This window comes from Lytechinus variegatus, chromosome 8, assembly GCF_018143015.1.
Source record: "Lytechinus variegatus isolate NC3 chromosome 8, Lvar_3.0, whole genome shotgun sequence".
Lineage (NCBI taxonomy): Eukaryota > Metazoa > Echinodermata > Echinoidea > Temnopleuroida > Toxopneustidae > Lytechinus > Lytechinus variegatus.
In genome coordinates, this window is record NC_054747.1 from 26,579,061 (window position 1) to 26,591,617 (window position 12,557).

General features: G+C 34.8%; 1 protein-coding gene across 2 annotated transcripts; it reads left to right on the top strand.

Annotated features, from left to right (window-relative positions):
• The first annotated feature begins 2,278 nt into the window (after positions 1 to 2,278).
• LOC121420255 (immunoglobulin superfamily member 10-like) lies at positions 2,279 to 6,359 on the top strand. 2 transcript variants are annotated; one of them, XM_041614829.1, is made up of 6 exons: positions 2,279 to 2,336; positions 3,402 to 3,734; positions 4,127 to 4,468; positions 4,842 to 5,150; positions 5,528 to 5,839; positions 6,224 to 6,359. In XM_041614829.1, exons 2-6 carry the CDS (start codon positions 3,722 to 3,724, stop codon positions 6,325 to 6,327), a joined length of 1,080 nt encoding a protein of 359 aa, XP_041470763.1. In that variant the 5' UTR covers positions 2,279 to 2,336; positions 3,402 to 3,721; the 3' UTR covers positions 6,328 to 6,359. The 2 variants fall into 2 exon arrangements, with proteins under 2 accessions (XP_041470763.1, XP_041470762.1); XM_041614828.1 differs by lacking the exon at positions 2,279 to 2,336 and adding an exon at positions 2,969 to 3,091.
• Positions 6,360 to 12,557: the final 6,198 nt, after the last annotated feature.

The window sequence follows — 12,557 nt, forward strand, 5'->3', positions numbered from 1 at the left end:
AAGTGTAAATTCGATACCATCCATAATACGACCCTCCCGCCCCCCTCTCCTTAGTTCTCCATCTCACTCACTCAAAATGTCTCATTTTGTTTTGACTTTAAGTTCTCCCAAGGGATGTGCTGCTCTTTCGAATTGGAGGAAACCAGAACCATTCAACCGCCCTGAACGTTCAAGAAGATTCACCGACTTCAATCACTTGTAAAAGTATTGGGTCATTCCCAGCGACCAAACTATCATTTCAGTTAGTAGGGGGTACTGGTCAAGCTGACAATATCCCCCTTCGCGCAAATATCTCAAGCAAAAGAAGTGTTTTAGACGATAAGTTGTTCGACTCCGAGGGTACTATAACCATTCACCCAAATATTGAGCGTCATGGGAAGTACATTTATTGCTACGCATCACTTGAAAAACACATAGTTGGATTTAAGTTCGCCAAAGTAATCGTTTATGGTGAGTTTTTCTTCCTCCTTTTTAATTGGCATTTTTAAACTTCATCTTTAACTCATTCAAATGTTTTTCGATATCTTGCCATGTTAGGTGTTATATGTTGTTGACCGCCAACATTTATATGATAAAGTATATTCTAAATAGTTATTTTCAGCTTCTTACAATATTCTGAAAGGGGCCACATCGTCATCGCTGATATTGATGATAAACGCTATCTAAGGGTGCAGGGTGTGTTTCCTCCCTCCGACAAATAAAATAATACGTTATGTGGGTTAGTTTTGACACATATTCTTCAGTTTACGACATTGATCTAATGTATATATTACTATTCTAATTACGTTTCGTTCAAAGGCCCACCAGGAGGCATCAAGATTACTTCCCCTATGAACCTATACGATGGCATAGAAGTCAGTGTAACCTGCAAGGCTGTTAATGGATACCCCGCACCGCTTATCCATTGGTACATCGGATTAAGAAATCTTACAGAGGATTCGGCTTTGAACATTATTGAAAATGAAGCCGGTCGATATGATGCTAAAAGCATCCTAAATCTAATACCGACGAGGTTCGATCATGGGAAAAGTCTTCTATGCGAGGCAGTTCAACCTACAACACATCCAGCTCGTTCGGTGAATCAAAGCTTGGTTATGAACATATTATGTAAGTGGTGATTTTTTAATTGCATTTAATACGACTGGTGAACTGGTTGAATAGATAATAATAGTTAACCTGTTTGAATTACAAATGATCTTGTCTGTCTAAACACTTTCCTCGTTGACTTTTTGATTATTTAAGATAATTTTTTCTGCTTGTGCTGTCCGCTTGTCATGCTTGTTATGTGTTAAACAATATTTCTAAAGAAAACCTGACTATTCGGATTTCTTTTTATGTTCACACACTGTAAATGTAGAAACGAGACAAACTTTATCCAAAATGAACTGCAACCTTCTTTTCAGAAAGTTATTGTACAATGTTTTGTTTTGTGTTTTGCTTCTTTTTACGTACATGCCCTTGATTTTATCATCCCTCTTTATCCTGTCCCCATGATTATTACAATTTTCTTATTTCATGTTTATTTCTAGCAAATTTCTATTTTGTGTCTGTGATGTAGATCTCCCCGTTGTGATAATTAAAGCTCGACATCTTACATCAAACAAAGCAAGTGGGACTACTAAGCTCTTGTTGACATGCAAAGCGGACGCCAATCCTCCTGTCAATACCTTCGTTTGGCTATGCAACGAAACTGTAGTGTCTAACGACACCAACTACAGACTCACCGAGACTATATATGAAGATACAACACTAACCTCGAGCGTACTTGCGATTCAAAACCCACTCTCCAAATATCATTGTGTTTATAAATGCACCGCTCTATCAGAATACGACTCAAGAAGTGCAGAATTCAATTCACTTTATTTGTGTAAGCTGACTATTCTCATTTACTCTTGAAATAATAACAAATAAAGTGATGTGATCAAAATAATTCTAAATACTCTGTGGTTTTACATACATATATTTGATGTTTTTGGTCTTATACCAAACAAAAAGAAAACATTGTTAGACATGTGGCTTTTATTGGAAAATAGGTGAATTTGATATGCTGTATTTCAAATCGAATCAAGAAAATGAATAAATGAAGTAATACATTTTCATTTTGTTTCAAAATCAAATATTCATTTAATCCAACCAATAATGTCTTAGCACAGAAATATTGCGGTATTGATTTAATATTTCATTTTTGTTATTAACGTATTCCGTTATGTTTTTTTAACCCTTTTCTTCTGTTTTACAGATTTTATCCCGAATCCACCATCTGATTTCATCATTCAAAGAAATCAGACGAGATCTTCATCTCTTTTCGTTGCCTGGCAACCAGGATCAACATTAGGGTATGAGAACATTGCTATATTGGCCATATGCACGTTGTCGTTAAACAAATCCTCATACATGATTAAACTTTTGTAAATAGTTCCAAGAACCAAAACGGAGATTGATAAAAATTAGAACGAAGTGAAACGATCACTTGGACAAGAATATGATTTCAAGAAACGGAGCAGTGTGAAAAAAAATAGGAGTATCACTTTCCACACTTCAATTGTGAACATCGCTTTCCCCTACTTTTATTGCGTTTGAGCTTAGTTTTACAAAAATAAAACTACATTCGTTATAACATAAAATACTTTTATTTTGCTCGTTGTTTGAATGTGAGTTCAATGAAACAAAGGCTTGTTCATTTTAGTGTTCAATTTGAACAGATTTCTACACTCGCATAAACCCATGATATATACTGCATACTATATGTTGATACCCTCTTGCATAATGATAATCATACTCAAGCCCACTGACGAAAGAGCGCCCGCTTTCGATCTAACCAACTTGTGTTACCTGCTATGTTCATGGGTATTTAAAACAGTTTGCGAAACCGAATCTATAAAGGAGGGAAAATAAGGAAGTGCCATTGTTAATTTTCCAAACATTTCATGTTTCATAATTTCAGGTTCTTTTACTCTGCTTGCATTTAGAATCTACTGTCGATCTGAAGAGACAGAACGTTGTCACGTTGCCTATGATCACTGAATGATGACGTCTATTTCAATGCAATTAATTCTCGGTCTTTGCCTTGAAATTATCATTTCACAAAGCTGTAAGTATGATGTGAAGTGTAATTTCTTTCATGAAAGTAGCTTGTATGAAGCAAATGAGCACTGTTCACGTGAATATGCAGGAGTTAGCACAGATGCGTGAATATGGCCCCTAAATTATTTGTAGGCCACATGAGGGATGATAGTTACTTCAACGGAACTTCGAATATTCTACTAGGGCATCTTATTATATAATTGTATTTCTAAGAATGTATCCTTTTACGTAAAATGCTTTACAAAAATAAAGAATGATGCCTCTAATACTTGAATGCATTAAGTTTACGTGAATGCATTATATTTTTTCATCGCAAGCTCCACCCACTTGGCTCTATATCATTGATGGAGAGGGCATCATTTACTACTCAAACAACATCTCCCTAACCGTAATAGCTGACCAACAACAAGACATCACATGTGAAGCATATGGAGCAAGGCCAACTGCAGTATTGGAATGGCGTTTACCTGATGATATAACAGTTGTTCATCACGATCAGTCTGATGATATTCAAGACAGCTTTTACATCTCTCAGAAAGCCGTGACAATCACTCCCTCAAGGGATGACCACGGAAAGATTATTCGCTGCATCGCATCACATCAAGAACTATCAAAAAACCTTCAATGCACAGTAAATATGAATGTACATGGTAGGTATTTTGTATAAACAAGAGATATCACCTATCACCTTGGTATAAATATATCTGTCTATAGGTTATGAATACCGATGGCTGCCTCATTTACTCCCAGCTTGTCATCGCCCATTTTACACAAACCGCTTTACATTGAGCAATATTACTCTTAGACAAATCGATTTATTTTTCTTTCAAATATATTCATTTCATTTGCCGATGTTAATATCGTTCTATGTATACAAAAAAACAAAAATGCTTACCCCGTGTCTCTTATAAAATTCATCCATTTCTACATGCCATTTAGCATCTGTTGATAATGTTCAACTCTTTATTGCAATTCCTTCTCTTTTCCTCTTTCTCTGTCTCTCTTTATTCCTTTGACTCGCCCTTTCACTTTTCCTTTGAAGTTCTTCCTATGAGTGTGTTCCTCTTTCCAACTGGAGGTATCCAGTCCCGGACAAGACTCATTTACGTTCAAGAAGATTCACCGACTTCAATCACATGTAGAAGTATTGGGTCATTCCCAGCCACTGAACTATCCTTTCAGTTAGAAAGTGGCAATGGTCTCGGCGAAAGAATTCTTCCAAACATCTCAAGCGAAAGAAGCATTTTGGATGACGCTCTGTTTGACACTGAAGGTACTGTAACATTACACTTAAACATTGTGCATCATGGACAGTACATTAAATGCTTCACATCGCTTGAAGAATCTGTGGTGGAATTGGTGTATGCCAAAGTAATCGTTTACGGTGAGTTTTTCTTTTCCCTTTAGCGTTGCAATTTTTGAAACTGCATTCCTTATTCATACACAATGTTGATGAAATATTTTCCCTTTTTAGGTGTTATCCAATGTTAACCATGATCATTTACACGCTGAAAAAAATATTTTAAATAATATTGTTTAGGATTTCTTACAATTTTCATTGCTAAAAAGGGCCACATCGTCATCGCTGGCATTGAGGATTTCACCAAAGCTAAGAAAATGAACGTTTGCAAGATGTGTTTTCGACCACTTCTATTAATTACAAAATACATTCAGCGGGTGCGTATTGAACACGAACTTATTTCCTACTTTTACGGCATTAAATTATGTATATCGTTTTTTTTACGTTTCGTTCAAAGGCCCGCCAGGAGGCATCAAAATGACTTTCCTTGGGGATCTGTACGACGAAATAGAAATAAATATATCCTGCAAAGCTGTTAATGGATACCCCGCACCGCATATCCATTGGTACATCGGATCAAGAAATCTTACAGAGGATTCATTTTTAAACATAAGTGAAAATAAAGCTGGTCGATATGATGCTGAAAGCACGCTTACTCTAATGCCGACGAGATTTGACAATGGGAAACAACTTCTCTGCCGGGCACTTCAACCTACAACACTCAAAGCTAGTTCGGTGAATCAAAGCTTGGTTCTGAACGTAACGTGTAAGTTCTGGTTTTAGTAATAGCTTCGATAAGACTGATTGGCTGGTCGGATGGATAGGAAACCTTTTTTATGCAATCGACCTTAATCATTATTTCCTAGTTGACCCATTGGCTTTTTTCTGCTCTTTCTGCTCGCATGTTTAGTACACGTTTTAAAAATTGTAAAGAAAACTATAAACGTCGCCACGAGACAAATGATATATAAAATGACACTTCAACCCTTTTTTTACAAAGTAATTAGACAACGTGGTGTTTTCCGTCTTGTCTCTTTCAAAGAAAAACAATCATTTTTGATTACTGTTCGTTTGTTATGATCCGTATGCTTACTTTATTTCATATTCATTACTAGCAAATTGCATTTTGTCTCTCTGGTGTAGATGCTCCCGATGTGTCAATTGCTGTCCGACGTCGTACATCGAGCAAAGCAAGTGGGACTACGGAGCTCGTGTTGATATGTAAAGCGGACGCTAAGCCTCTTGTCACCACCTTCGTTTGGCTTTGCAACGAAACTGTAGTGTCCAAGGACACCAATAACTACAGATTCATCGAGACGATATCGGAAAACGCAACACTAACGTCCAGTGTACTTGGGATTCAAAACCCACTCTCCCAATATCATTCTGTTTATAAATGCACCGCTGTATCAGAATATGGGTCAGGAAGTGCGGTATTAAATTCCCTTTATTTGTGTAAGCTTACAGCTATTTTTTAAATATTTTATTTTATAATAATCGAATAGCAAATAAAAAATATATATTTCGAAATCCTTTGTGTAATTTGTATTACTTATTTGCATACATGGAGAATCATAATTTTTTTAGGCCTGTGGATTATACTGTCTGTAAACATTGTAAACTAGTTGAACTTGATATGTTTCACTTTAAACTGAATAGGAAATGAGGAATAAATAAATTGAAAAATTTGGTTTAATCTGAAATATATACGTTATCCTATCAATAATCTCTTATTACAGAAAATATTGTTGTGTTGATTTAGCATTTAGTTAATCTTTAGAATTCATCTCATTATATTCATTTTTTGCGGTTCGTATCATCTTTTTTCTGTTTTTAAAGATTTAATTCCGAATGCACCTTCTGGTTTCATCATCCAACAAAACCAGACGAGATCTTCATCTCTTTTCGTTGCCTGGAAACAAGAGTTCATCATCGGAAAATGAGACAAAAACATCTTTCCGAAAGTAAGGACAATGACATCGAATTATATGTAATCATTAACTATAGAGCTTCGTATAAAGTAGTTTATATTAACCATCATATCGCCTTCGTGTTTTTTTACAGTATAAACACTCGAAAATATGATAAATCTGATGTGTGTGTTTTTTTACATTTGATTGAACAAAAGAGTCTTTGAAGGGAGATTTATTTTATGGAATAAATTTATTTTCATAAATAATCATACTTTTAACAATATATCAAAACATGCACAAAGGACAAGACCGTCTGCTTCCCCAATATTGGATACTATGTTGGTACTTGAAAATGTAAAGGGCGCCTTCATTCATTTTCCTCACCATCACACTCTTGATGAATCAAACAAGTAGAGAGATCGTTGAAATTTATTAGCAGCTGAATAGAAAAACAATATTAACTGATTAAGCTAAGAAGATACATGTGCATGAGTGCTTGTATTTGTTCGCCAAAAAGCTGAAACTCTTTGTAGTATAGGATAATTTAGACACAATTAGCAATTTATTAGCATCATTTTGATTACCATCTCTGAGACGTATTTAGCTTGTGCCCAGTTTTCTCAATTTCAAATAGTCCGTTGGCTGTGTTTTATGCCTTCAGTTGAAAGAGACCCTATTTGAACATTGTACTCTCAATGGTACATTGAACGCACTGAATGTAGGTCATGCTGGGCTAATCAAGATCAAGAGATATGTGTTGAAGTGCAGATTCGCTCTACACACGCATTCACTGAAACCAAGCATTAGGAGATAATCAAAGCACACTTTGTGCACAGGAATGTCCTCCAGAACATTCAGATCTTCAGTTGAGGTCCTCCTGCCATCCATTTCGTCCCATTATTCCCAATATGGCTATGTGCCAGTAGCATCAGGACGTGATGCCACCTCCAGCTACTCAATTTTTGTAAGATGGCTTTATATCTCTTCCAAATCCGGGTTGAGGACATTGTAGCAATCTCCATAAAGTTCAAAGCCAACTTCCTTCTGTTGGTTATTCCCATCTTTGAGAGAAGAAACGGAGAGACTTTGTTTGATATCCACTGCATATAGGGGGGGGGGGGGGCTACAACCCCCCACCTTCCGACTTTGAAAACTTTGTTAGACAAGGGATTTCTGACATTCGGTCAATGCTTTCTAGTTTTGAGGAGTCTCTAGCTTTTCAGGATGTTGCACAACGGAATTGGAGAAGAAGGTTACTCCTCTCGAGAAACAGGTGTAGGATTTATGATCACGCATTTCGACCCATGAATCCCGTCTTGAAATGGCAGAGCTAGCCAAAAACAAGTTGGAGCGTTTCTCCAGGAGATATAACTTTAGAATCGTTGGGGTACCATTTCATCCCAATGAGAACCCCATGGAAGTTGTAAATCATTTTCTTACTGAGTATTTTGATATGGAACACCCACAGATAGAACGAGCCCATCGGTACGGCCCTCAAGTGAAGAACCTGCCACTCCATCTTCTGGTAAAAATGTTGTCGTATCAGGACAAGAGGTAGGCCTACATTGTTTCGCAGCAGAGAAAAAAGCTAGAAAGGGAAAGAATATATATCATCGATGATCTAACGTTAAGAGGTAGAGAATAGAAGAAGAAAATGGATGAATGAATGAAGGAAGGAACGCGGTGTTCCGTTCGGGAGCACGTTTTTATTTCTCTGCCGGAAAATGGCGGCAAGGGCGTGGCAACTTAGCACCATTCTCCAAGACCAGCGCCGCTGACTCGCCTACACAGAACGTCTCGCGGGGAAACCCAGGCAAGGCACGATACTCCAGGGAAGGAACCAGCGTTCATATATTCTCCTACACACCCACTGCCACACCCCCTTCCACGTCTTCTACCGGTGTTTAGGACCTCCTCATATTGATCGTATCGTCACAGCGTAAGTGCATCGTGATCCCGACGACGATGATTTGGTTCTTCCTTGATCTGATTGGCATGGAATTATTTTGAATAACGAATTGCGAAAGGTATGGAAAACAATATTTACTCTACTTATGTTTGGCGAAAACATTTCTACTGCCACAAAGTTCTTGTTTGCGATACGGAGTCTTTCGGTGAAATGTTACAGAAGTTACCTTTACTCATTCAAAGAAAAAGAACCGATATTGAAGCAACGATACAAGTTGATCTTTGTAACTTTTGTCTACATAGACACTTTAATTAATTCTCATGTTATGATGGACAAAACATTCTAATTCAAGCTATTAATAGTAGAATTGGATCCATGGATAACAAATGAATATTTAATTCTTAGAAGAAACAGAGAATTTCACAAATCTAAATTCGACTATTTCAAATCTATTGGAGATATGGAGAAAATGAATTACTTTTGGTCTGAATATAAACATATTCGTAATAAATTAAACAATATGAATAAAAAATTAAAACGTGAATATTACAGCAATAAATTTAAAGATTTCTCAAGTGATCTGAAACAAAAATGGAAAACAATAAAAGAGCTTTTGCCAAAAAGTAAAACCAATGATAAATATAATCTTCAATTTGAGGGTAAAATCATAGAGAATAGTAATGAAATTGGTAATATTTTCAATAATATATTCAATACTGTAAGAGACAGAATTAGTAATTCAGACACACAAAGGACAGAAGCAGATGTTGGTGAAGTAGATGATCCTTGCATTAGAAATATACCCGATGCTGATACGATATTTTGTTTTACAGAAATAAGTGAAGAATTTGTATTGAAAGAGCTTAAAAATATTGATACGACTAAAGCCTATGGACTCGATGACCTTCACCCTCGATTAATCAAAGACGCTGCAGATTTTATTGTAGGACCTATAACCTATATATTTAATTGTTCACTTAGAACTGGTTGTGTTCCAAATGATTTTAAATCAGCCAAAATAATACCAATACATAAAAGTGGTGACACGTCACAACCAATGAACTACAGACCTATATCGATTTTGTCGGTAGTTGGAAAAATTCTTGAGAAGGGAATTCATAAACAGCTGTATGAATATTTAAACGACCATTCATTGCTTACTGATAATCAATCGGGATTTCGACCATTTCATTCCACAAATTCTTGCCTCCTTGACATCACTGAATATATTTTACAAAATATGAGCTCTGGCTACCTAACGGGTGCTGTAAGAGCTGCAATCGGTCGCAACTCTAAAAATCATGCGCAACTTGATTTTCAACCAATCAACAGCGCGCATTTGGGACTTGCGTTTGATTTTTTGACCTGCGTTTAAACGCAACTCTTTCTGCAAAATATGAGCTCTGGCTACCTAACGGGTGCTGTATTTTTAGACCTTCGGAAAGCTTTCGATGTGATTCCGCATGATAAACTATTAAAAAAAATGTTATTGTATGGTATACGAGGTACTGAATATAAGTGGTTCCAATCATATTTAACAAATAGAATACAACGTGTCTCCATTAATAATGTTTTAAGTGATCCTCTCTTTGTTAAAACAGGAATTCCCCAAGGCTCAACCCTTGGGCCATTGATTTTTAGCTTATATATTAATGATATTTGTGAAACTATCAATATGCCACTTAATAAAATATCGTTATATGCAGATGATACCGTTATTTTTTGTAAATCAAAAAACAAAGAAAATTTAGAAATAACACTTCAATCTCAATTTAATATGATAGTTGATTGGATGAGGGTAAATCAAATGTATATTAATGTCGAAAAAACCAAAGTTATGGTATTTGGTACGACTAAAAGGATTAACAAATGCAAAATCAATATTTCATGTAATAACTCATACTTAGAAACAGTTGACAACGTAAAATACCTAGGAGTAATTATTGATTCTTCGATGAAATGGTCAAAACATATTGATGCACTTGTAAGCAAACTCTCTCGTTTCACTGCATGTATACGTCGAATTAAGATTTATCTAACACAGAAAACAGTAACTGATTTATACTATTCTATGTTTGTACCACACCTTGATTATTGCAGTATTATTTGGGGAACCTCAACGAAGCATAATATTACCAAACTGCAACGAGCTCAAAATAGATACGCTAGAATGATTTTGAATGTCGATAGATATACACCAACTAAGGTTCTGTTACATACCCTAAATTGGCAATCCGTTCAACAACGTATAAAATTCAATTACTGTATAATGATGTATAAAATAATTAATAACCTTGTACCAATGTATCTAACGAGACTCGTTTGCTTTAGACCAATTTATTACTCTACAAGATATGCTGCAACCAATCCTTTACATGTCCCAACACCTAGAACAGAATATATGAAATCAACTTTTTCTTATCAAGCAATCGTCATTTTTAATACCCTTCCTTTAAATATACAAACTTGTGGATCATTTGTCATATTTAAGAAGCATTGTAAACAACTAAGTTTAGAATTTTAGTTCATTTTAAAGTAAACTGAATACATTTTAACTGAATTCCGATATAATCATATGTGATAGTCATAGTGGGCTTTTAGTGGGGTTGGGGATGGGGAGGAATTGTTGCTGTTGTTGTTTTTCTTTCTTTAAATGTTTTATTGTAATCTATATTTTTATATGTGTTTACCCGTTTAGCATTTTTTTTTTACTTTGTTTATAATAAACCGATGATAAGATCGCCATTATGACGTTAACTGGCGTTAACTGATTTTACTGCATTACTCCATTTTTAAGTATTTCTATTTTATCATGCTGGTGTGATTTGTTGTTGTTCTCTGGTTTTTATAGTTGCTGTATGTTGTATGTAATGTTTTACTCTTTTACATTGTATAATATTGTAATATGTTTGTTTACATTTAACAGGGCTCTCTTGCAAAGCAGTTGTATACTGAAGAGACTACCCTAGGTAAATAAAACAAAATAAATAAATAAATTGAAACGACCTCATTTGTAATCCATTTTACGTGGTCGGTATATTGGTGAAAATATTCGCTTTACCTTAGATATGATTGAATTTACAAATGAACATGATATTCCAGGTTTTATGTTAATGGCCGACATAGAAAAGGTAAGCTTTGAAATATTTTAGTTTTGGTGAAGATTTGATATTATGGATTAGACTTAAGTACAATTATATATATTATTGTATTTTGAATAATGGACATGCTTCAGATTTTTTTCAAATTTCATGTGAAGTAAGGCAGGGCTGCCCTTTAAGTCTTCTTCTTAATATCATTTGTAAAGAAATGATGTGTTTATGGATAAGGGGAAACAGTGATATTAAAGGTATAACAGTGAATGGAATAGAAATGAAGCTTAACTCTTTTATATAAATGACGTCAAGTCTCTTAAACTCATTATGTATATTTTTGATGAATTTAAGGTTTTTTTAAGGGCTTTGTATTATTCGAAATAAATTCTGAAATTGTGGCACTTGGTTATTATAAAGCACATCCTCCAGACATATCCTTTTCCGGATTAAGAATTCCCAATGGCCCATTTTGATTATTAGGAGTATATCTTTCACCTGACTTAAAATACATATTTGAATTGAATTTTATTCCAAAGCTTTAAAAAATAAAGAATGTTTTAAGAGTATGGAAAATGAGAAATTTAACTCCAATAGGGAAAATAACTGTTTTGAAGTCTCTCGGCCTTTCTCAAATTATATTTCTATTGTCTGTATTACCAAAACCTCCAGAAGATTTTGTGAAAGAATGAGAAAATTTAACTTACGCTTTTATTTGGAATGAAATACCGGGTAAAATCAGTCGTCTTACAATTAGTAGAGACTATAGTCAAGGTGAATTGAAAATGTTACATTTGCCTTCTGTAATTTCTGGCTTGAAAATTGCGTGGGTTAAAAGTTATATGAGCACAGAAAAAAAGAAGAATGGAAATGTTTTTTTCGAACACAACTTGGTCACCTTTAGACATGTTGGAGGAAAATCGTTTTGGACATGTAATTTAAAATACGATGATCCCAAAATATAACAAATCAAAAATAAATTCATTCGAGAAATTTTAATTAATTGGAGTTGTTTAACATTCTCTCCTAATTTATCCGATTTGAATATAAAGAATCAAATGTTATGGAATAACTCATTGATCAAAGTAGATGGGAAAGTTATATATAAACAACTTTGGCTTAAAAATGGGATCATCAGTATTGAACATTTAATGGATGGACCAAACAGTTTTCTCTCACATGCAACTTTTTAACAAAAATACAAAATTAATTGTAATTATCTTGAATATTATTCATTGATTTCTGCAATACCCAATAAA